Source organism: Hibiscus syriacus, unplaced genomic scaffold (genome assembly GCF_006381635.1).
Source record: "Hibiscus syriacus cultivar Baekdansim isolate YM2019G1 unplaced genomic scaffold, ASM638163v2 tig00116962_pilon, whole genome shotgun sequence".
Lineage (NCBI taxonomy): Eukaryota > Viridiplantae > Streptophyta > Magnoliopsida > Malvales > Malvaceae > Hibiscus > Hibiscus syriacus.
This window is the reverse complement of record NW_024063488.1, coordinates 4909417-4934163: the sequence shown is the minus strand read 5'-3', so window position 1 is coordinate 4934163 and position 24747 is coordinate 4909417. Positions and strand designations below refer to the sequence as shown.

The following is a 24747-nucleotide window of genomic DNA, read 5'->3' as shown; positions in this document are numbered from 1 at the left end:
AATTTATCCTTATTACTTCTTCTGAGACATTTTAGTACTAAACATTTCATTTTAGGTTCAAAATATCATATTTTGGAGCGTTAATCGTGTTAACTAATGATTTTAATCTATAGAGAGAGTTTTTTTACCCCAAAGTGAATTGTTGGAGTTTAAAATGCTAAAAAAATAATAGAACCAAACTGACCATTTCTGTAAACATTTGAGGTTATTTTTAACATTATGACATAATAAAATTAGTCTAAACATTTGCATAAATTATTATTTTGACATTTATTCTTTTTTGGAGCATTTTAAACCCTAGTATTTTTTTTTGTCGATATATCCCTTACTAGAAGGAAATTGTTTGTTCATTGATGATCAACACATTGACGTGTTATTTTTCTATTGCTCAATTATTGACATGATATTTGTCACATCATCTCAAGTAATGACGCGATATGTATCATATCATTTATAATAATAACGTGATATATGTCATGTTATCTAAAGTAATAATGTGATATGTGTCAAATCAATAAAATTTATTGACCATTAATCAACGAACTATTTTATTTTAACAGTAATTTTTTTTATCAAAAGTTAAAATATTAAAATTTAAAATACTAGGAAAAATAAAGATTAAAACAATTATTTGTAAGACGTTGGAGATAATTTTATTATTATGTATAAAATATAGTATACTTCCTGCAATAATTTTCTGTCAGTCCAGTTTAGTTCAACTACCCTGATAAACAGAAATAAACTAACTCCAAATGAATTGTTTTTGGATTCAGAGTTATAATCAACATCAACACATTGTCATTTATTGAAGAAAACAATTAAAAGGATTTGAAAACTGAAAAGTCTTGATCATAATCTGCTACCTTCTTACATCATCTGACCGTGACTGTCACTGTGTTCAATTCACTCATCCTGAAACCAACTTTAACCGTTCAAGAATCTTTGCCTAAACAACTTGAAAATTCTATTACAACAAACCAAACCCAAAGCTCAAAACAGGGAGAAATTTATGAACAGGTAATATACTTTTCTTAAAATGGATGGTAATGACATAGACAAATCATGCAGTATGCTTTCCACTTTCAACTATTTTAAAAAGCAAATGTGTTTATTTAATTCATTTATCAATAATTCCGTCAATAAAGCAATTTATTATTATCTTTTTCTCTTCTTCTTTATTTCTGGTTCTTATGAAATGTATTGCGTGGTGTGGTCATCTCTTTGATTCCAACATCCAGCTACTGTATAAGTATGGCTACAAATTAAATAAACCCCAAAGCCTAAAGAAACGTGTGGGCATTGTGAAAGCTACGAGTGCTGTTTTATCATATGATAATGAAGGAAGTAAGTATTTAGTTAAGCCATATACGCCTACCAAAGCGTAAGCATCTCTTTACTTTTTCGTTTTTAACAGTGTCAGTCACGTCAGAATGGAACAAAAAACAAAAACCCAAATTACAAATAATGGAAAACCGTGTTGTGCATATTTATTTAAGTATAAATGTAGATGATAATGCTACAGGCATAGGCTGTGTAAACATATAAGCTTCTCCGTGGCTTGGGATTCTTCTTGCAAATCGTGCTTGCCCAACTTTTTCTTGCGTATGGCTAAATATGTATAAAATTCGCACCGTAAAAAATGATCAATTTTTTATAAAGTTGGAAGAATAAGAAAGGGGGCCTCGGACCAAAACTATTTATGGTTTCTGGGAAGTGACCAGTTCAGGGAGAGATGGTGGGAAAATGGAGAACAGGTTTGGTTTTGGTTCTGGTTGCAGTCTGCATTTTGGGGTTCAAGCTTAGGTGTTCCGATGGTGCAACAGATCAAGGCGATGGTTGGTGTTGTTTCGCTTTGCTTTTATGCCTTATTCTGCTCATATAGATTTTGCACATGTTTAAGTTTCGTGGTAAATCTGTTCTTTTTTCTTCTTCTTTTATGCGGCTTTTGCTTTTGTTGCCTTTCTGTTATCTGTTTTGAGCTGCTTGCGGCTTCAAATGGGCCGACTTCATTGCATTGCCTTTTTAACTTTGTTAGCGATGTTTAAAAATGTTGATATTGCTTTTCGCAGCTGGGTTCTTGTAGATTATGGAGATAAGAGATGAGAAATGTTTGGTTTTTCATTTGTCATTTCAGTTCATAACTTGATAGGATATGGATTTTTGGACAAGTTTGTATATACAGCAAACTCGGGTCCGGCCATGTTACTTGGTCTTTCTTTCCCTCTCTCTATATACTGGAAATAGGTATCAGTTCTCCAGTACTTAAAAGGTTATTCATTGAAACTGAGATCATTTTTCAGATTTCGCTGTTTTCTTTTGGTTCCATTATTTCTGGCCAAATCTTGTTCGGACTAATAATTTCTAATTTATACCTTGTTCACTGTGGATCACCTAAGTACTACGCACTTGCTGGATGGATAAATTTGTTAAACCACACATACGTGCATGAAAGCACACATTAACATACGATTGATTATGTTATATATATTTTTTTCTTGAACTCTTACTACAGTGCCGCCAAAGAATTTAAGATTTGTAATTAGAAATTCTCTCATTGGGTTACTCATCCTGCTTGTGTGATCTTTGACATGCAGCTACTGCCCTAGGGGTTATGTTCAGCAGTTTAAATTCACCGCAGCAGCTTACTGGATGGACTGCTAACAATGGTGATCCATGTGGGCAGCCCTGGAAAGGTGTTACTTGCTCAGGCCAAGTTGTCACCGAAATGTGATCTTCTGTATTCCCTGTTTTCCTTTGAGATGTTTTGCCCTTCATGCTGTTCCTAACTGTTAAATTCTTCGACTGTCCTGTTTACTAGTAATCTGTCAAATCTTGGACTTTCTGGCTCAGTGGGTTACAACCTTGAAAGTTTGACATCATTGAAGGAACTGTAAGAAACCTAATCTTCGACGATGTGTGTGTTTGTGTGTATACTATGCATGCTTGTGTATGGTCTTCACACTGATTTGAAAAAATCCGCAGGGACTTGAGCCAAAACAATCTTGCAGGCAATATACCATATAATATTCCTCAGAACTTGACACGGCTGTAAGTTACATATGAGAATTTACTATTGTTTCATTTCTGATTTTTTAGTGAACTTTATATAATGTGTTCATTTATATGCAGAAATCTTGCATATAATCAATTTACTGGAAGCGTCCCTTATTCCATTAATCAGATGCATTCTCTTCAGTACCTGTAAGTAATGTTCCAAACATTTATTTTATCACACAAAGTCCAAAGTCATTTAAGCTCTTATACTTTTTCTCCCTTTTCTACCACTGGAAATGCAGAAATCTTAGTCATAACCAGTTACAGTACCAATTAAATGAAATGTTTGGACCACTTTCTTCTCTCTCCACAATGTAAGATATTCTTCTTACTACCAATTAGATTATATAGATTTTCATGTACGTCTGTCTTTTAAGCTAATTTACTAAAGACCAAGTTTGCAATTATTTTTACTTTTTGTTTCAGGGATCTCTCTTTCAACAATCTAACTGATGCCCTCCCTGAGAGTTTTAAGAATCTTACAAGTGTGAAGTCTATGTAAGTATTAGAGGCAATATCTTTTATGGAACAAGTATATATGGCTGATTTTCTTGAATATATATCATTTACCCTTTTGCAGGTACTTGCAAAACAACCAGTTTACAGGCACTATTGATGTCCTTGCCAACCTTCCCCTTGATAATCTGTGGGTGACCAGTATATCAGTTTAAATATTCTAACATGTTGTGGTCTCTTGTTTTCTTATCATGTAATTGAAACTGTAATACTGCCCTTATGATAGTTGTTTTTATGCCCGTCAGTTATATTTCCAATAACCATTTTACCGGCTGGATACCTGATCAATTGAAAAGTATCAATTTGCAGTAAGCATTTGACTTCATCATCAAGTGCTCTATTTATATTTTGTGTCAAAGAAAGTTCTTCACAAGTTCAATTTGAAAAATCTCCATGACAGGACGGACGGTAATTCATGGAGTTCAGGGCTTGCACCCCCTCCTCCACCTGGTACCCCTCCTGCCCCTAGAAACAACACAATGCACAAATCTGTTAGCCATACTTCCCCACCAGACAGTGGTTCCAGTAGTGGGAGTACCAGCAAATCAGGGATTGGAGGTGGAGGCATAGCAGGAATTGTGATATCTATCCTTATTGTTAGCGCTATACTAGCATTCTTTCTGGTGAAGAGAAGATCCAGGAGATCATCGTCAGATATTGAAAAGCTTGATAATCAATCGTTTGCTCCTCTAGCTTCTAAGGAAGTGCAAGGTAACTCTCATACTTTACCTGCAATTCCGCGTAGTGGCTAGTTGAGTCGCATCATATATCTATCTTTATTGTTTTCTCCATGTTGCTTGTAATGCTGTGCATTTTAATTAACTGCTTCTGTGAGTGTGTTTCAGTTTCAGCTGCAAACAGCTATAACCTTTTGCTTGTAGTTATTAAATCTCTTAAGAACATATAAGGATTTTGATTCAGAACGAATCTCCTTGGTGTTGTGACTTAAGACTTCATTTGAAGCATGGAATATCCAGAGTTTGTGCTCAATATAATATAAATGTGGCGAACTGATGCCGTAAAATTTCAGTAGGTTATAAGAATATATGCTCCATGAGAAATCCCATCATGACTCCATAATGGTGGCAAAATGTTCTTATTTTATCACATTTAAATGCTACTTCATGCAGCTGGACACTTGTTTTCTTCTTTTGATCTGTTTCTTATGCTTAAAATTGTATTGCAGAAAGGAAATCCATTCAATCTTCCTCTTCACTTGACACCAAGATGTTTGATAAACCCGCTTCAGTAAACCTTCGACCCCCACCTGTAGACCGTCTCAAATCATTTGATGAAGAAGACTTTTCTAATAAGTCCATTGTTGTTAAGAAAGCTGTCTCAGCTCCTTTAGATGTTACATCATATTCAATAGCAGACCTCCAGATAGCTACGGGGAGTTTCAGTGTTGAAAATCTTCTTGGTGAAGGAACTTTTGGACGCGTTTATCGAGCCCAATTGGATGATGGCAAGGTAGACTCTTGCTTCCTAGAAAACCATGGTTATGTCAACATAAATGCTGAATAATTATCGTCAATGAAAATATAACCCTTTAATGCAATTAATACTACAGAGTACAGATGCCAAATTTTCTGATCTCCCTAATTTTTTTCCTTCATAGTTTGACATTTTAATTGTCTTAACTGCTATAAAAATTATCTACTCAATACTCATATATATATATATGCCAACTTTTGTTTATACTGCTGTAGGTTCTTGCTGTGAAGAAAATAGATTCAACAGCTCTTCCCAGTGAAAATTCTGATGAATTTATAGAGATGGTTTCAAATATATCTCAGCTGCATCACACTAATGTAACAGAGCTGATTGGCTATTGTTCAGTGCATGGGCAACACCTGCTTGTCTATGAGTTCTACAAAAATGGCTCACTTCATGACTTCCTGCATCTATCAGATGAGTACAGCAAGCCTTTGATTTGGAATTCCCGCGTCAAAATTGCGTTGGGGACTGCACGTGCACTAGAGTAAGTTTATAATTCAATAATGGAGAACAATATCTACAGTTTATCTCAATTTAGATCATCACTGAAAAGGGAAGGAGTTGCATGTATTCTCCTTTTCGCTTCCTTCAGGACAGCTAATTCAGAGCATCCTAACCTGCAATATATTTTACTCTCCTCTATCGTCTTCTTCTGCAACCCGGGTTAATTTGGCTTTTGTACCATCTAATTGAAACAGTTTACTAATTTGTGGTCGAGTGTGTCTTGTTCAACTTTTTCCAAGTCATGCTATGGTATTCCATCAAACCTTAACAAAGTCATGGTAGATCAGTGATAGGGTTAACACTGTTGTCATGGCTTAAATTAGAGATGCCGTGATTGAGAAGTAATCATTTGTAAGACGCTAATAGAGTATCTGTTGAATATTAAGAATCTCCAATTTTTTGTCAAGATCAGATGCGTAATATTCAGTTATCTATTTATAATGCAAGGGACCTTCTTACCTGCAGTGCTTATTTTCTTGTGTTCAATGGTTACTTCGAATTCATAAAAGGAATTTTTTTTTCTAGGTACCTTCATGAAGTTTGCTCACCGTCTGTTGTGTTGGATATATGAACTGCAAAACTACACCGTTAGCACTGACTGAAAATATAAACAGTAATTAAGAAGAACAGATTCGTAAACCGTGTCGTGGTAAGAACCACTGCCTTAGAAACGAATTCGCCTCGATGTGTGTAATCGCTGCAGTAGGCGGACCGTCCATAAAATAACTCCCGAAACGACTAGATGAACCTGACTCAGAAATAGTCCAGGTTCATTGTATCATTATTCAACTGTTATAACTCCCGAAATTATATCATGTAACCCCTGGAATTAAATCAAATAACTCCTGTAACTCCTGATATTAACAGCTTGTCTCCTCTGTACAAAGCTGTAATCAGTCCAGGTACATCTTAACGTTTCTGATTTAATTTAGGAATAAACTGTTTAATTTCTGATAAAAAATAATTCAGCTGTTATTATTTGAAATTCAAACAGTCCTCAGCAGCCTATAAATATCAGTTGATATCTTTCACATTTTCCATTTGTTTCTTTCAAAGAGAAATTCCTCAAGAATTTTCTCTAAAAAGATAGTATCCGCGCGGACGTGTCGAAGACACGTATTACCACGACCACGACCACGACCACGACCTCGACCTCGACCTCGACCTCGACCACGACCACGAGCCGAGCCGAGCCGTGCCGTGCCGTGCCGAGCCGAGACGAGACGGACGGACGGCGGCGGCGGTGCGCGAGAGCCCCCCTTGTTCTCTATCACTCAACAAGGAAGTGGAATGTCAAGCATTAAATACCATTCCCAATAGTGTTTCCAACACTATGTGGGATTGAGCATTACCAACATTCCCCCACTAATGCGAAAGAAATCTTCTGAAACTCGAAAACAAGCTTTCCAGAAGAGTAATAGCGAGATTAGTTGCTTAAGCACTAGTGAACATATCTGGAACTAGTACATAGTGATGATGAGCAATCCTTCTCTTAGATAAGTGAAACTAGTCTGGAACTTTCTAAGATCAGGGTAAACTCATAACACACAACTAACCCCTTCATCCACCTGAGTCCTCGATGTGTAAGATATATATACAAAAGTATATATTTGGCCATCTTACCTCAGGTTTCTAGTAAGTGTGCTAGAAAAATAGCCCAACATTTTTCATAGAAGGCGGCTAACCCTTCTCACTTACATAGGTTATTTCATCAAGTTTATCTCAACATAAACCACCCTTTAAAAAGGAATATGAAATAATTAAGAGCTTTTATAATAGCTCAACCTCACAAAGGGTATGGTGACTTTTTTCAAGTTCATTATAAATGAACCACCCAAACTCTGGGCTAAGAAGTCATTAAGAATAAATATTCAACCTCATTTATCGGTAAATTCAATAAGTCCTTCTCACTAGAACCATCCAAATACTTGGATTTGAATTTATTAAGAGTTTAACAAACTCAACCTTTCTGTCGGTAAGTTCATCATTTCCTACCCACTCACTCTGGGTTATGAACTTATTAAGAATAGATATTCAGCCAAAATCGGTAAATTCATCAAGTCTTTCTCACTAAGACCACCCAAAGCCTGGGCTATGAATTTATTAAGAGCAATTAAGCTCATCCTGGGCATGCACATTATTCATCATAGGGATAGGCAGTAGGAATGTGCACTATGAGTCTTTCCATGGTTTCGTTTGACCACATGGAACTTAGATAACTAAGTTGGGTATCCACCATGAATTCCTCAACCAATGGGCTTTAGACCCATCCCCCTCGACGAATCTAGGACCAGCTTCCGACTTAACCCTTTGGTAAGTGGATCTGCTAGGTTCCTTTCCGACTTCACATACTCTAAAGAGAGCACTCCATTCTTTATCAAGTGTCTAACTGATTCATGTCTTATGCGAATGTGTCTTTTCTTACCATTGTAAGCTTGGTTCTTAGCCACACATATCGCAGCTTGTGAATCACACAACAATGAAACTGGAGGAGTCGGTCTTCCCCACAACGGAATATCTGCTAACAAGCTTCTGAGCCACTCGGCTTCTTGCCCAGCTAGGTCAAGAGCTATAAACTCTGACTCCATGGTAGAACGAGCAATACAAGTCTGCTTTGATGATTTCCACGAGATCGCTGCTCCACCCAAAGTAAAAACATACCCGCTCGTAGAGCTTACCTCATCATTATCAGAAACCCAGTTGGCATCACAATATCCTTCCAATACCGCAGGAAAGCCAACAAACTCAAGTTTCCAATTCACAGTACCCTTAAGATACTTCAGTAAGCGTTTAAGCGCAATCCAGTGCTCACCACTCGGATTATGAGTATATCTACTTAGTCTACTCACAGCATAAGCAATATCAGGCCGAGTATAGTTCATTAAGAACATTAAACTTCCGATTAATTTAGCATATTCAGTTTGGGAAACACTACTTCCTTTATTCTTAACTAGATGTATGCTAGGGTCATAAGGAGTTCGAACAGGGACGACATCAAAACTGTCAAATTTCTTTAGCACTTTCTCTATATAATGTGCTTGACATAAAGAAAATCCCTTCTCAGTTTTGGTAATTTTGACTCCTAAGATTACATCTACTTCTCCCAAATCTGTCATCTCAAACTTAGTGGACAAGAAATTTTTAACTTTGTTAATGGACTCAATGTTAGAACTGAAAATCAACATGTCGTCAACATAAAGACTTATGATAACACATTCAGTTTCAAACATCTTCGAATACACACAAGCATCCGAACCATTCACAACAAAACCAAAACTAAGAATAGTTTTATGAAATTTCTCATACCACTGTTTAGGAGCCTGCTTAAGTCCATAGAGTGACTTTTTGAGTCTACAAACTTTGCCTTCCATACCAGGTGCCTCAAAACCTAGTGGCTGCTCCATGTAAATCTCCTCATCTAGATCCCCATTCAAGAAAGCAGTCTTAACATCCATTTGATGTACCTGCAACTTATGAATAGAGGCTAGTGCAAATAATGCACGAATCGTTGAGATTTTTGTAACGGGAGAGTATGTATCAAAGTAGTCTAAACCAAACCTTTGAGTGAACCCTTTGACGACTAACCTTGCCTTGTATCGCTGAATCGAACCATCTGGCCTTAGTTTCTTCCGGAAGACCCATTTGTTGGAGATTGGTTTGAATCCCTTAGGCAAGTCAACTAATTCCCAAGTATGATTAGACATTATCGATTCTAGTTCATCATTAACAGCGCTTTTCCAAAAACTAGCATCGATAGATCTTATAGCTTCTTCAAAAGTTTTAGGATCCTCATCTAATAGAAAAATTTGAGCTATAGGATCTGAAATGAAGTCTAAATCATTTATCTCAGAAATAAAGGAAGTAATAAAATCTGGTCCAAAAGAGGTTTCAACTCTTTGCCTTTTACTTCTTCTAGGCTCAAAACCATTTTGTTCAGAAGACCTAGCAGGTTTACTAGAAGAAGTTGATGGAATATATTCTATTTGTGTTTCAATATTTATTCTCGGTTCCTTTAAAGGAAAAGTATTTTCAAAGAAAACAGCATCTCTTGATTCACAAATAGAATAATCTTGTAAAAGCATGAATCTGTATGCATCACTATTCGTAGCATACCCTATAAACACTGCATCAACGGTTTTAGGTCCGATGGTGAACTTCTTAAAGTCTGGCAAGCCCACTTTAGCCAGACACCCCCACACTTTCAGGTATTGTAAATTAGGAGCGTATCCTTTCCACAATTCATATGGGGTAGAATCTAATTTCTTATGAGGAACTCGGTTCAAGATATGAGTTGCCGATAGAATGGCCTCCCCCCACATGTTATCAGATAACCCAGAACTTATTAGTAAAGAATTCATCATCTCTTTTAAAGTTCTATTTTTCCTTTCGGCTATACCATTCTGTTGAGGAAAATAGGGGGCTGATGTTTCATGAATTATGCCATTCTTTTCACAAATATCTTTTAAGAAATTAGATCCATATTCACCACCTCTATCAGATCTAACTCGTTTGATTCTCCTATCTAACTGATTTTCAACTTCTGCCTTATAAATAAGAAAGAAGTTTTCAGCTTCATCTTTAGTTCTTAGGAGATAAACTTTTGTATATCTTGAATAATCATCTACAAAAGTTATGTAGTAGTGTTTTCCTCCTTTACTTTCAGTGTTTCTAAAATCTGCTAGATCAGTATGAATGAGTTCTAACAGTTCAGTCTTTCTATTAGAAACAGTCTTAAAGTGAGGTTTAGTATGCTTAGCTTCTACACAAATCTCACATTTGTTAAAGCTAGTTGTGTCTAGTTTAGGCAGAACATTCATATTCATTAATTTTTTTAAAGCATGAATATTCACGTGTCCTAATCTAGCATGCCACATATCAATGGATTCAACAATATAAGCAGAAGTGGTAGCTTTATTTTCATTAAATTGAGTTTCTATGACAAATAAACCATTGCTTAAAACCCTTTCCCCACATAATCACCATTTCGGGAAAGTACAAGTTTATCTGCCTCAAAAACTAACTTAATGCCTGCCTTATTCAGAAGCCCACCACTTATCAAATTTCTACGCAAGGCAGGTACAAACAGAACATTATTTAAAGCCAGAGTTTTACCAGAAGTCAGCTTGAGTAAAACCTTGCCTTTGCCTAGCACTTCAGAGCTGCTAGAGTTCCCCATGTACACACGTTCACCAGTGTTTCCATCCTCGAACTCAGTGAAAAACTCCTTCCTTGCGCAGAAATGCTTCGAAGCGCCAGTGTCAACTACCCATTCTGAACTGTTCTCCACCAGATTAACTTCTGAGACCACCGCAGCAATGATCTCATCATCTTCTTCTACAACGTGCATCTGTGGCTTGTTGTCATTCTGGCGGTCTGAGCGGTGTTGGCATTGGTAAGCCTTGTGGCCAGGTAAACCGCAGACATAACACTTGAACGTCTTTCCTTCCGGTTTGGCCTTTCCTGACTTCTTGAAGTTGGTAGCCTTCTGTGGTTTCGTCTTTTTGTCTTGATTCCCACGTTTCATGATCTTCTTAAATTTGGACTCAACCAAGTTAGCTCTAAAAGATAAATTACTCATAGAATTAGTAAGCTTATCTTTTAAACGGTTGGCTTCTTCAATCTTCATATGGCCCACAAGTTCTTCAAGCGAAATGTCTCTCTTCTTATGCTTAAGAGAGTTACGGTAATCGGACCAGGACTTGGGCAGTTTCTCAATGAGTACATTGGCTTGCAGCACCTCACACATTTGCATCCCTTCAGCGATGATGTCAGCGACTAAGTTCTCATAGTCATGGACTTGATCCATTATTGGCTTGTCGTCTGTCATCTGGAATTTGAGCCATTCGCCGACAACGTACTTCTTGATCCCCGCATCATCCGCACCATACTTCTTGTCGAGAGTGTCCCATATTGCCTTGGCACTCTTTTCTCTAAGGAACATATCAAATAGTTTATTTGACATGTGGCTGAGCAGATGTCCTCGTACCGTCTTGTTATCCTTCTCGAATTTCTCGTAAGTAGCGAGAGCGGCGGCGGCAGTTGCTAAGGCATCATCATTGAGGACCGCATCAGCATCATTACCAACAGCTGGGGTTGGCGGCATGGTAGGTGGTGGCTTGAGCAACACGTAATCAAGATCAAGTTGCTCGAAGAATATAAGAATTCTTTGGGACCACCTTCTATAGTTCTTTCCATCAAGTGCATCGAGCTTGGAAAGATCGGGAATGAGTTTGCTCAAAGGTGTCGACATGATTGCAGTTTATGGGAATTCGTTTCTAAATTGTTGGATATATGAACTGCAAAACTACACCGTTAGCACTGACTGAAAATATAAACAGTAATTAAGAAGAACAGATTCGTAAACCGTGTCGTGGTAAGAACCACTGCCTTAGAAACGAATTCGCCTCGATGTGTGTAATCGCTGCAGTAGGCGGACCGTCCCCCGAGGTTAACACGGTCGCTCCGAATTCCGTACACCCGAAACCGGAGTGGACTGCTGGTGGTATTGCACTTCTGATCGGAAAGCACTCAGAGAGAACTCACAGAGAGAACTTTAGAAAACACTTTGGTAAGTGAATTGTGAATGTTTTGGAGTGAGTTGAGAAGCTGAATATAGCTCTCTATTTATAGGCTAGAAATAGGGTTAAAGTTGTCCATAAAATTTCAGGATTAAACCTCTTATTTGTAACAGCTGAAACGACTAGATGAACCTGACTCAGAAATAGTCCAGGTTCATTGTATCATTATTCAGCTGTTATAACTCCCGAAATTATATCATGTAACCCCTGGAATTAAATCAAATAACTCCTGTAACTCCTGATATTAACAGCTTGTCTCCTCTGTACAAAGCTGTAAATCAGTCCAGGTACATCTTAACGTTTCTGATTTAATTTAGGAATAAACTGTTTAATTTCTTATAAAAAATAATTCAGCTGTTATTATTTGAAATTCAAACAGTCCTCAGCAGCCTATAAATATCAGTTGATATCTTTCACATTTTCCATTTGTTTCTTTCAAAGAGAAATTCCTCAAGAATTTTCTCTAAAAAGATAGTATCCGGTGTCCAAGACACGTATTACCACGACCACGACCACGACCACGACCACGACCACGACCACGACCACGACCACGACCACGACCACGACCTCGACCTCGACCTCGACCTCGACCACGACCTCGACCTCGACCTCGACCTCGACCTCGACCTCGACCTCGACCTCGACCTCGACCTCGACCTCGACCTCGACCTCGACCTCGACCTCGACCTCGACCTCGACCTCGACCTCGACCTCGACCTCGACCTCGACCTCGACCACGAGCACGAGCACGAGCCGTGCCGTGCCGTGCCGTGCCGAGCCGAGACGGACGGACGGCGGCGGCGGTGCGCGAGAGCCCCCCTTGTTCTCTATCACTCAACAAGGAAGTGGAATGTCAAGCCTTAAATACCATTCCCAATAGTGTTTCCAACACTATGTGGGATTGAGCATTACCAACATGTTGTTCATAAAAATATCAAGTCAGCCAACATCTTACTTGATGCTGAGCTCAATCCTCACCTTTCAGACTCAGGATTGCCAACCTATATTCCCAATGCAGATCAGGTGAATATCGTGTATCACAGAATTCACTTTTATTGCATGAATTTGTCATTTCCTTCATAGTTATTGAGTTTCATGCTAGATCCCGAACTATGTTGTAAAGCATTTATTCCTTGAATTATCAAGTCTATTTTGTTCGATTTGCTCTATTTCCTTCATAGACTCAGGATTGGCAACCTTTATTCTCAATGCAGTTACTGAATGGTAATGACATGGGGTCTGGATACAAGGCACCGGAGGTTACTATGTCTGGGCAGTACTCCCTGAAGAGTGATGTTTACAGTTTCGGGGTGGTTATGTTAGAACTTCTCACAGGGCGTAAGCCATTTGATAGGTGAGGAATCCTCCATGGAGAACCGGGCATTCCATCGTTTAACGTAATAAAATCCTGTTATTTCGCCACAATTCTAAACGTAACATGTGGGTATTCTTAACAGCACAAGGCCAAGATTAGAGCAATCTTTGGTTCGATGGGCAACGCCTCAGCTCCATGATATCGATGCTCTATCTAAGATGGTTGATCCAGCACTTGAAGGGCTTTACCCTATTAAATCTCTCTCTCGTTTTGCCGATGTTATTGCACTTTGTGTCCAGGTAATGCCTTGGTTGAAAAAAAGCCAGACTAGCTCCTTTTTTTTCTTGTTTCACCATGTTGAATCTTCAATGAGTTGTGCATAAGCTTGGTGTTGATGCAACAGTCAATTTTCTAAACATATAGAAAGAGAATAGACATACTGTAAAACACAAACTCATACTTACCTGTCCGGATTCTAAACCAATGGGAAATGGAGAGCAACTCGTAAAACGAATGCACAGCCGTAGTACCAAACTAATCCTTTTAATGATTTTCCTTGGGGCAGCCTGAACCTGAGTTTCGGCCACCAATGTCGGAAGTGGTTCAAGCGTTGGTTCGATTGGTTCAACGAGCTAATATGAGTAAGAGGACAATAGGGACGGACCAATATGGTTCTCGACGAACCAACAGCACCGATGAATCACATGACTATATGTCCTAAATTGCTGCGCTATATAGCGTTGCTTGACTGTTGGAGATGAGGACTTTGCGATTGTAATCGTGCTGTGTGTTTCTGTTTGATTACAATATTATTAATGTTTATATACAACCCCCTAATTTTAGCTTCAGTTTCAAGTCAACCCTGCACTTTGTAAAATGTTGCAATATAGTCCAACCAGTGTCATCAACTGAAGTTCTTTCATCCTCTCTGTACACGTTGCACTTTATTGGTGTTTCTCTGGTTCTCTTTACAATAGTAATTGTTGGATTAATAATTGAGTCAAATAATTACTAGCTGAATTAATCCCACAATTATAATTTTTATTATTAAAATAAGCATAATCATCAAACGAATATCAAATATAAATAAAAATTTATCTATCCTTAGTCAAAAACTTCAATAGTTAAAAAACTTAAAACATGTAATAAAATATTAATTCATTTTTTACTTGATTAAATAATAAATTGTATTAATAGATAAATGGACTTTTTTAATCATCTTTCTAAAATCAAACCAATTTTTGTAGGTCAATTTTTTCTATTAGTTTCTATAGTCAATTTTAATCTAAATATTTATTAAAATTTTAAATATGATTAAATTACAAAATTTAAAATCATCAAATTATAAAATAAAAAACAAATCTACAATTTACAAATTACAAATTCTGCATATACTAATGATTATTTGTTTTGCCCTTTATGTTCTAAGGCTTTGCATTGATTAATACGAACCGATCCGGATCACACACCTGATTATGTTTGGTGAGCCTTCTAGCAGAGATTTTCTATATATAAAAAGACTCGAACTCAAGATCTGTTTAATTGATATCAAGCTGCTTACCACTTCACCCATCCTCGTTGATTTCATATAGCAATGATAGAACTTAACATTGTGCGGGATCAAAATTTTAAAAAGAATTGAAAATTACATTATTGAAAATGAATAAATTAAATTATATAGACCAAATACAGAAGATATCATAGTAAAGTGAGTAATAGAATAATTTGTCATAATATATATATATATATATATATATATATATATATATTTCTCCGTCTCAGTTTCTCATTTCTTTGTTGAAGCGACGAGGTAGAAGAAAAGGGAGAGACCCAAAGATGGCACCGGAACCAGAAGACGAGTTCAAGGACGAGAAAAACCCACGACCTCTCGACGAAGACGATATTGCGCTTCTCAAAACCTATGTACAACTCTATTTTCTTCCCCCCTTTTATCCTATGAATATTCGATTTGTTTTTCTTCTTCTTTTATTTTCACCTGTCCGATCTATTTCATCTCTGGAAGTTTGCCTAATTGCTTTTGATTATTTAGTTTAGTATTTTATTTGTTGTTTGAGCTGCTATCCTAACATCACACGGAATTTCTAGGGTTTGTAAATTTAAATATATATTATTTGCACTTTTTTCATCTGTATTCACTTCTGTAGTAGCAGTAATACTATTTTTTTTCTGACAGGGTTAGGGCCTTATTCAACCAGCATAAAGAAAGTTGAAAAGGAGATTAAGGAGATGGCAAAGAAAGTAAACGATTTATGCGGTACGGGGTTCACCTATTTCCCGTTCTTATGTTTACGAAGCCCTTTGCTGGCCTTTTTTTTACGTCGTCATGTATTATATGGATTAAACATGATGTTTTGTTTAGGTATACGTTTTGGCTTGTTTTTTGGTGCTTTTTACAGCATGTTGAATAATTTGGGACATGCGTATGTGTATTATATGTATCTTTAACACAATAAAAAAATGGGGGTGGGGAGGGGTTCAATTAATATGGCCTCTCAGTTTATGTTGCCGTGTAAAAATCTGTCAAATGGGTTACGGTGGATCAAGCATAAGCTAGCTGCTTGGGGAATATACCTGCTTGCCCCCCCATTCATAGTTTGCAGTATCTGACCAATATTTACCAGGAAAAGCCTTTTCCTTATAGCATTAGCACATTTCTGCAATCTCTCTTCTTCTCGTGTGTTCTTGATTGCCAGCTGCAAACAGTGTATCGTGCGACTTTGTTTAATAACCATTATTGTCACAATAAGCTATTGAGTAATGCGACCAATATTTAAAGTTAAAAGTACTATTCATTTGCCACTGTTCACAAATTTGTTGAAACAGAGTTCTGTTCTTAATGCGTTTTGACTGTTTAACATGATGGTATAATTTTAAAATAAGGCATCAAGGAGTCGGACACTGGATTAGCTGCACCCAGCCAATGGGACCTTGTCTCCGATAAGCAAATGATGCAGGAAGAGCAACCACTTCAGGTTTTTTAATTTTACTAATGGAATTTTAAGAATGTATTTAAGTTATTTGTGATGAATCATTTTGCCTATATTTTTCATCTAGGTAGCAAGATGCACGAAGATTATTAATCCAAACACAGAAGATGCCAAATATGTTATCAATGTGAAGCAAATTGCCAAGGTATGTAATTTAAGACCCTGAGTTCCATGTTTACCAATTGGGGTGATTTAACTTAAACCTTCTAGTTAAATCACTTAATTGTCAGAAGATGGGCATTGATTTTCCTTTGATATGCATTTGGGTTCTCACTGCAGTTTGTTGTCGGGCTGGGTGACAAAGTGTCTCCCACTGATATAGAGGAAGGCATGCGTGTTGGGTAAGTTCTCTATTTGGTACTAAAAGGTTTCAGGCATGAATTCTTGTTACTGTGCATGTATCGTAGTTTACAATTTACCTAAAGTTTTATATCCTGTAAATAATTTATTTCAAGTTTTATATCCTATAAATAATTTATTACACCCGCTGCAGTTTTATTGTTGCATCTTTTTGTAGCCTTTATAGCTTTGTAGGTAGATGTTTATTTGCAATTTTTGGATTATTTGTTTGTTTCCACTACTAGGGAGCACATAGAAAACCACAAGACATTCATTTTGAACCACTGTTCATTTGCTTTGTTTTGTAACCTTTTTCTCTTTAAAACAAAGATTTAACCTTAACAATACAGTCACTTGGCACCAAGTTTGTTTTACATATGTTCACCTCATTTTGAAGTGCTGATAAGTTTCTTTTTTACTAAAAAAAATTGCGGTAACAATTTAATGGTCATACTTTTATGATATTTCACTTTTGTGTTCATTTTTCGTTTTTGAAGCAAACTCTGCTTTTAAGTCCTTGTATGTTCTTATCTTTGATTGTGTATAAACTTCTCACTGATCGACTGTTCTTATGTCTTTTCAGGGTTGATCGCAATAAATATCAGATACAGATTCCTTTGCCTCCTAAAATTGACCCAAGTGTGACCATGATGACAGTGGAAGAGAAGCCTGATGTGACATATAATGATGTTGGTGGATGCAAGGAACAGATTGAAAAGATGCGAGAAGTATGTGTGATCTTTTTTATGTTAATATGTATAAGCAAACACATAGAAAGCTATTATTTATTCTTCTATAATAGGTTAGGATTAAAGCCTAACATGTATTGATTGACGAGCTTGGTTCTTTTAGGTTGTTGAGTTACCTATGCTTCATCCAGAGAAATTTGTCAAGCTTGGAATTGATCCTCCTAAGGGTGTTCTTTGCTATGGTCCTCCTGGAACTGGCAAGACACTTCTCGCTAGAGCTGTTGCGAATAGAACTGATGCTTGCTTCATTCGTGTTATTGGAAGTGAGCTTGTTCAGAAGTATGTTGGTGAAGGAGCTAGAATGGTTCGAGAACTGTTTCAGGTTATAACCTGCAAAAGTTTGCTGTTTAAATTTTAGACTACCTTCTTTTGCCTTCATTAAGCAAAAATGTTATCTGCTGCAGATGGCACGATCAAAGAAAGCTTGCATTGTGTTCTTTGATGAGATTGATGCAATCGGGGGTGCACGATTTGATGATGGTGTGGGGGGAGACAATGAGGTTCAGCGTACTATGCTTGAGATTGTGAACCAGCTTGATGGCTTTGATGCTCGTGGAAACATTAAAGTCTTGATGGCAACAAACAGGTTAAAGATGCAACCAATAGTTTCATCCTTTTTCGCGTCAGTTTTGTCTTGTGAAACAATCCAGCAGTTTATTTTTTATCTTTACACCATTGTGACTCGGACATAATCCAATAACCTTCACATAAGGTTTTATTTGATTAATTGTACAAGTATTTGAATGTATAGGAATATGATTTTTGCATTTGTCTCTTTATTTTTGCTATTTTCAGGCCAGATACGCTAGATCCTGCATTATTACGTCCTGGACGACTGGATCGTAAGGTTGAGTTTGGTCTTCCTGATTTGGAGAGTCGGACACAGATATTCAAAATTCACACAAGAACAATGAACTGTGAGCGTGATATTAGATTTGAGCTTTTGGCCCGCCTTTGTCCTAATTCCACTGGTAAGTTTTTTTCTGTGAAGTTTCTTGTTTTATTTGTTTTACTGTCAAACTATGGTTTTTAATTCGGATTTACTTGTGGTTTTAATTGGCAGGAGCCGACATAAGAAGCGTGTGCACAGAGGCTGGAATGTATGCCATTCGGGCTCGAAGGAAGACAGTGACAGAAAAAGACTTCCTTGATGCTGTCAACAAAGTCATCAAAGGTTATCAAAAGTTCAGTGCAACGCCCAAATACATGGTTTACAATTAATGAAGTTTGTTTTAGCTCCTGTCTGTCTTAAACCAAAATATGTGTACTTTTTTCAATCTATTGAAACAGATTTTCGGTGCTTCTTTTTCATAAATTTGTTTCAATAGGGATTTCGCATATGCCTCCTTCCTGCTGCTTTCTTTCGCGTGAGCAAAAATGAAAAAAGAGGTGGAGAAAATGACTAATTCCCAGGTCAAAACCCACCAAGACAGCATCTCAATTAAAGCTGTGTTTTTTGCTTGAAAGGACTCGCATTCCATCGTTGAAATTTGGAAGGACAAAGAATAAATTAATTAAAGTTACATCGTTGTAGGTTTGTAATTTCTTTTCACCTGGTGATTGCAGCCTAGTAATCAAACCTGCATGATAGGCTGTCTTAATAGATGTATACACGTAAATATACAACATACACGAGCACCACAGTTTTCCATGGAAACTCCAAACCAAGATTTTAGTACTCATGATCGGAAGATTTTAAGGCAGGTCAATAGAGCTAAATGTGAAGATAAGAAGTACCCTTTCCACCCCACTACTTATCTAATATTAGAATTTTAATAAAGTACCTACAGATACATCTGTGCTTCAAGTGCAGGTTATGAAAACAAGTTTTTGCCAATTGCGAATGTTACATATGGGCTGACAATAGCGTAAACTGAAAACGTTAAATATAGCTGATAATAGGGTATGGACTCCACAACGCAGTGGCAGTACCTAAGCCGATTCATGAAGGTCGTTGGCCTTTATCGCACGTTATTCATAGCTCAATTCAGGAAGCACAGATGAAGATCTGTGACTTAGTTTATGAAATTTATGAAGCTCCTTCAGCGACTTCAACAAGCCTACCATGGACCCATTTCTAAGTTACAGCAACTGCTTTAGAAGCCACGTTACTGTCCTTCATCAGACCTTTGGTTCCATTGATAATCCTATTTATTTTCAACGGTTCAGTTGCTTAAGTGAATCAGACTTCTTAATCAAATTATCCAAATTGAGAGTCAATGGACTATGAGCTCAGAGAAGTTCATCACTGCCACCATTCAGTATCCTTGGGAGTATAGAATTGGGGAAACTAAAGTCGTTTTTCTCACTTAATGAAAGGAATTGGTTCCCATTCACTTCTTTCTGGTCTGCTTGGCTCAAACTACTATTTTCCGGACTGCGTTGTTTTCTCAACGAGGCTAAACGGATCATTGGATGTAATCCGTCCTCGCTTTATCGATTCAATTGATTGAATTGCTTCTGCTATAAGCTTTCTAGTTTCAATGAGTGAAGCTCGAGCAACAGGGCTCTTCACTGCAGCAACTTCAAGGGCTTTTGCAGCCTTCTCAGCATCAGCAATTAAAAGTCAGCAGTGTCATATATAATCGTTGAGTTATCCAGTGAATTAGCAAACTATTTTTTCACATTGGTATACCCAAAATGCATGAGGATGATCCATGGGAATGATTAAGACATCATGTTATATGCTGGGAGATTATAAGCAAAGACTAACCTTGCTCGTTCAACAGCCTCGGTTTTCTTCGATTCTTCAGCTGCTCTGTGTGCTCCGATGTTCTTCAACATCTCAAGCTTGGAACTCGCCATGACATCCTTATAAAGTGGTTTATTTTTTCTTCGTAACCTCAACCACTCGATTGGGGTTATATTCTTACTAGTAGAACAAAAGCTGGTTTCATTAGCTTTCATCTTGGAAGGGCTCTGCTTAGACTGTATACTAGTCGTTGGCTTCCTCTTTGGTTTTCTTTGAGCCCCTTCTGATATGCCATGATATTTCATCAAGCCAGAGCAAACTCTCTCACAGTATTCCTATTTAGGAAATGAAAACCCACATTTAGATGCGAAGCATCAAGGATATCTTGTAAGCATTAAAATCAACATGAAGTAGCATCAGTTCGATTAATTCGATGTTAGGTACTTTCACAGTCCATAACAATGCAAGCACTTACAGGATCGGCCCATTTGGCTGCAATGGCTTCAGCAATTTTCCTTCTTTGTTCAGGTGATTTGGTGCTCTCCTGCTACCTTTTGGTCTAGGCATCGTTTTCCTTTGTTCGACGCTCTCCAGCCATTCCTTTGTCAACTGCTCATCTAGCATCTTGTACGAATCCCACTGCAGCACTTCCTCACCAATATAGCCTTTTCTGGAAGCTTCAGCAATCAAGTCCATCCACTCAAAGTGGCAAGTTTCCTGCACCATTAACTTCTCACGGCGCCTTTCCCATCCCATCCTTACTCCTGTTGCAATTCTTTCTCTCGTCTCTTGGCTGTAGGATAATCATGGAGTCAATGTAGATATTAACTAGGTAGAGAAAACTATAAATAACTTTTAGAATTTTGACATATGGTAAACGAAAACATAAATCCAAGATTTAGGACATATATAAGATCGCTAAATGACTAGGAATTACAAGAACTAATAGAGTACTATCGAAGAACCGAAACCCTGACTGTAAAGTACCCACCTCTGAGCATGTCCAAGGTTAACCAACTTCATTCTAACCTGCATTTTGAAATTTTTATTAAACAACACTGAAGCAATTATATATGATGATATGATAGCACCATTAACTCCCTATTCAAATAGTTCATTTCCTCTTTTATGCTACAGAGCTTTCATACCAATTTATACGTCTATAATAAAAGATTGTTTATTTTCATACAAATTAGTTATTTTTGGTTATATGCTTAACTAGCATCCATAAACCAAATATTAGTCCATAATCCATCCATAATGGGATTATGATGGTAAAAAGAACTGCTTGGACCAGTTATATTAATTCAAATAGATATAACTTAATCTCTGGAAAAATGGTTTGGTTTCACTATATGCACCTAAAACATACTAAGTTCAATCCCTCATAAACATAAAAAAAATTCTTACATGACATCACCTTAGGATTCTGCATAGCAAGCCTTGTTCTCTCCCTTATCCGCAGAAGTGTCTCTGCAGATGAAAACACATGCATTTGTGGTACATCCAAGAATGCACTAATTAAAACAGAAACAGGATGATTATAGAACCAAAGTCAATTACCGGTACTGTGCTTCCTGCCTTTGTTCCATGGTGTGTTTCCTTTATTTGCTTTAGAAATTCTCCTCCGTCTTAACTTTTCTCTGTCATCCAGTTCTTCATCTGAGTCCCCGGGAATGAAGGATTCAAGCTGAGTTGACGAAGGAGTCGAACCACCACCAAGCTGTGACTTCTTGTGTTCATCTTCTTTTGGAACTGAGCACTTGGGTTCAAGGGTAGCAACAGCTCTAATCTGCAGTCTTCCACTTGGATTCTCCAGTTGCCCCACGTGAAAATTTACTCTTGTAGGCAATTTCCATGTATTAGTTGAGAGTTGACCATGAATAAGGATTTGAACCCTCACTGGACTCTGCAATGAAGGTTGAGCGCTGGCAATATCTGTTCACGCAGTCGAGCACAATAAGGATGTTCATACTTAATTCTCAGTAGAATCTGGTGAAGTGATTCACAAACAACGAATAAAACCTCTGGAAGCAGAGAAACACAATGGAAAGAAAGACAAACCAGTAAGAAATGTGTACCTAGTAAAGTCATGGATGCTCATTCAGCCCAAAGAATCAAACTCGGGACTTGTACTCTTAGCAAAATAATAATAACATACTTGAGGTGCAACATTTCAGTGACCAAAAAAAAAAAAAGATTTGTTCCCTTCCAATAGTGATAATTTCAGAGTAACACAAGCGTAAAGAGCCTGGGTCAGATAGGTGTAGAAATTTAGATGCAGAGGAAGAGCACAAAAAGTTGAAACAATGTGAAGCAGAGAGAGTCGCACAGACACTGGTACTGCAACGACAATTTGTCTGATATTTGCAGTCGGTTGGTTTGGATAACGTGCCCAGGTTCAGCCTTTACTGTATCAAAGGCAAGGATCAGTATTAAAGGGCCGAATGATTTGGTGGGTTAGAAAGGCCCATTGAAAACATTTTAAAAGGTCGACTTCTTCTCGTAGCTCCTGTGGCTGTGGTCCTTCGTCTAATTTATGATGGCAAAACAGAAATGAAAGAAAACGGAATTAACAGTGAAGTTTCTTAAAAAAAGTATTAAGTAAATCATTTCATTAAAAAATACCATGCGTCACTTTTAAGTGATTAATAATTATTACACATATTATATACACGAATATTCGAACTCAACACCTTTAAAAGAAATAATATTTTCTTTAAACATTAAAATATTTTAATAGATTTTAAAAATTATATATAATTCATATATTTATCAAGGGTTAAGGTTAAAATAAGTGTTTAAACTATAGTCTAAGTTAATTATAGGTGCGTAAATAATTTTTCGTTAAAAATAGGTGTTTAACGTTTTCTCTATTACACTTTTAGGTGCCTAACATTTTCTTCGTTACATTTTTAGATGCATACATAGTAACTGTTGTTAAAAAAATAATTAAGTGATACGTGTCATATTTATATTTCGGCTTAATACAAAAATAAGTGTCCAAATTATACCTTAAATGTTAGTTAACTTTAAATACCTAAAATTTTTGTTAAAAATATGTGCATAACATTTCCAAGTTACACCCTTAGGTTCATACACAGAAATGACTGTTAAAAAACTATTAAATAATATGTTTCATGTTTATATTTTTTGGAAAACTTAATAATATTATTAATAAAAAAACTAATTTTTTCTAAAATTTAAAAAGAAAACTTTAATCCTAAAATCTCTCATTTCAACCTTATTATTAATGGTCGTCGGACTTCTGCTGTGGAACATCCCTCTTCTTGTCGTCTCAATCCCCTTATAAATCCAAACTTAAACCCCTAAACTTAATACCCCAAATTTTGAAGAGAATTTTGAATGCAACTTGAGAGTGGGATAATTTTTGCACAAGTGAGACGGAAATTTTTTTTTCTTAGAAAATATTTGTTTAAAATAATATTTCAAAATTTTAAAAACATATAAACGCTATACATATCAAATAATGACCGTTATAGCCTAGACATCTAAAAGTGTAACGTCATAAATATTAGACATATATTTTTAGTGAAAAATTCTTTAGTCACCCAAAGTTAACTTAGAGTATAGTTTAAACATTTATTTTTGCATTAAACCAAAAATATAAACATAACACGTGTCAGGGTTTCTTTTAACGGTTGTTTCTGCATATACACCTAAAAGTGTAACAGAAAAAAATGTTAAACACCTAAAAATAAAAAGGAGAAATCTGTCAAAGTAGGTGTCTATTATTTATGCTCGTAAAGTTAAAATATATAGTTTTAGCATTAAGAGCATCTCCAACGCTGCGCTGGAGTGAAGATAGAGATGCACTGTAGTGGCTCTAGTGCTGCGCTAAATGCATCTCCACTTTGAAGATCTCTGGGTTTGCAACGCTACATGTAGCATGCTACTGTAGCAACACTACAAAAATCAAATTTTTTTATTTTTGATTAAATTATAAGATAGATAAAAATACATTGAAATTAGATAAATAATCATACTACTTTTTTTTTTGTAATTTTCTGATTTTTTATATTTTTTTCTAATTTTTTTAAATTTACAAAATTAATATTATAATAGTTAAATATTGTGAATAAAGTAGAGTTGATAGAAATGTAAAGATAACGCTGGAGATGAATTACTGTTTAATCTCTAGAGTAGAGATAGATATATTATAGAGTAGAGATGAGGGCTAGAGATAGCCTAAACCATCGATCTATTATTTATCCTTAGAAAACATCAAATAGTTTGATAATGTAAATGAAAAATGACATTAAAACTGAAATACTTATTTTGAAAAATAATCAAACTAAAACTAAGAGAATTCTGTCCAAAAAAAAAACACAGCCGGACGCCGGTAATTAAAATCCTGTCAAAGTAGGTGTCTCGGTGCATTAGCAGTCATGGGCAGCTTCCGATTATAGAAGTTTCCTATAATTTCGTCATATATTTACATCCTATAATTTCGTCATATATTTTACTATTTAGA

General features: G+C 36.6%; 3 protein-coding genes across 4 annotated transcripts; 2 read left to right on the top strand and 1 right to left on the bottom strand.

Moving 5' to 3' along the window:
* The first annotated feature begins 1297 nt into the window (after positions 1 to 1297).
* Positions 1298 to 14419, top strand: LOC120190658 (protein STRUBBELIG-RECEPTOR FAMILY 6-like). 2 transcript variants are annotated; one of them, XM_039193715.1, is made up of 18 exons: positions 1298 to 1381; positions 1523 to 1835; positions 2595 to 2727; positions 2819 to 2890; positions 2983 to 3048; positions 3130 to 3201; positions 3297 to 3368; positions 3481 to 3552; positions 3635 to 3700; positions 3816 to 3878; positions 3971 to 4281; positions 4757 to 5040; positions 5280 to 5551; positions 6097 to 6124; positions 13068 to 13172; positions 13364 to 13503; positions 13607 to 13763; positions 14030 to 14419. In XM_039193715.1, the coding sequence occupies exons 2-18, from the start codon at positions 1733 to 1735 to the stop codon at positions 14183 to 14185; spliced, it is 2172 nt and encodes a 723-aa protein (XP_039049646.1). In that variant the 5' UTR covers positions 1298 to 1381; positions 1523 to 1732; the 3' UTR covers positions 14186 to 14419. The 2 variants fall into 2 exon arrangements, with proteins under 2 accessions (XP_039049646.1, XP_039049645.1); XM_039193714.1 differs by lacking the exon at positions 1298 to 1381 and having other exon boundaries at positions 1420 to 1835.
* Positions 14420 to 15240: 821 nt separating this feature from the next.
* Positions 15241 to 18819, top strand: LOC120190495 (26S proteasome regulatory subunit 7A-like). The gene is made up of 10 exons (XM_039193574.1): positions 15241 to 15387; positions 15658 to 15739; positions 16366 to 16457; positions 16540 to 16617; positions 16752 to 16813; positions 17395 to 17539; positions 17664 to 17882; positions 17965 to 18146; positions 18356 to 18531; positions 18624 to 18819. The coding sequence occupies exons 1-10, from the start codon at positions 15301 to 15303 to the stop codon at positions 18779 to 18781; spliced, it is 1281 nt and encodes a 426-aa protein (XP_039049505.1). The 5' UTR covers positions 15241 to 15300; the 3' UTR covers positions 18782 to 18819.
* A 1597-nt stretch (positions 18820 to 20416) lies between these two features.
* LOC120190497 lies at positions 20417 to 22560 on the bottom strand. Its single transcript, XM_039193575.1, has 6 exons — positions 22334 to 22560; positions 21816 to 22190; positions 21673 to 21725; positions 21244 to 21281; positions 20728 to 21045; positions 20417 to 20587 (listed from the first exon to the last, which is right to left on the bottom strand). The coding sequence occupies exons 1-6, from the start codon at positions 22344 to 22346 to the stop codon at positions 20557 to 20559; spliced, it is 828 nt and encodes a 275-aa protein (XP_039049506.1). The 5' UTR covers positions 22347 to 22560; the 3' UTR covers positions 20417 to 20556.
* Between the last annotated feature and the right edge of the window lie 2187 nt (positions 22561 to 24747).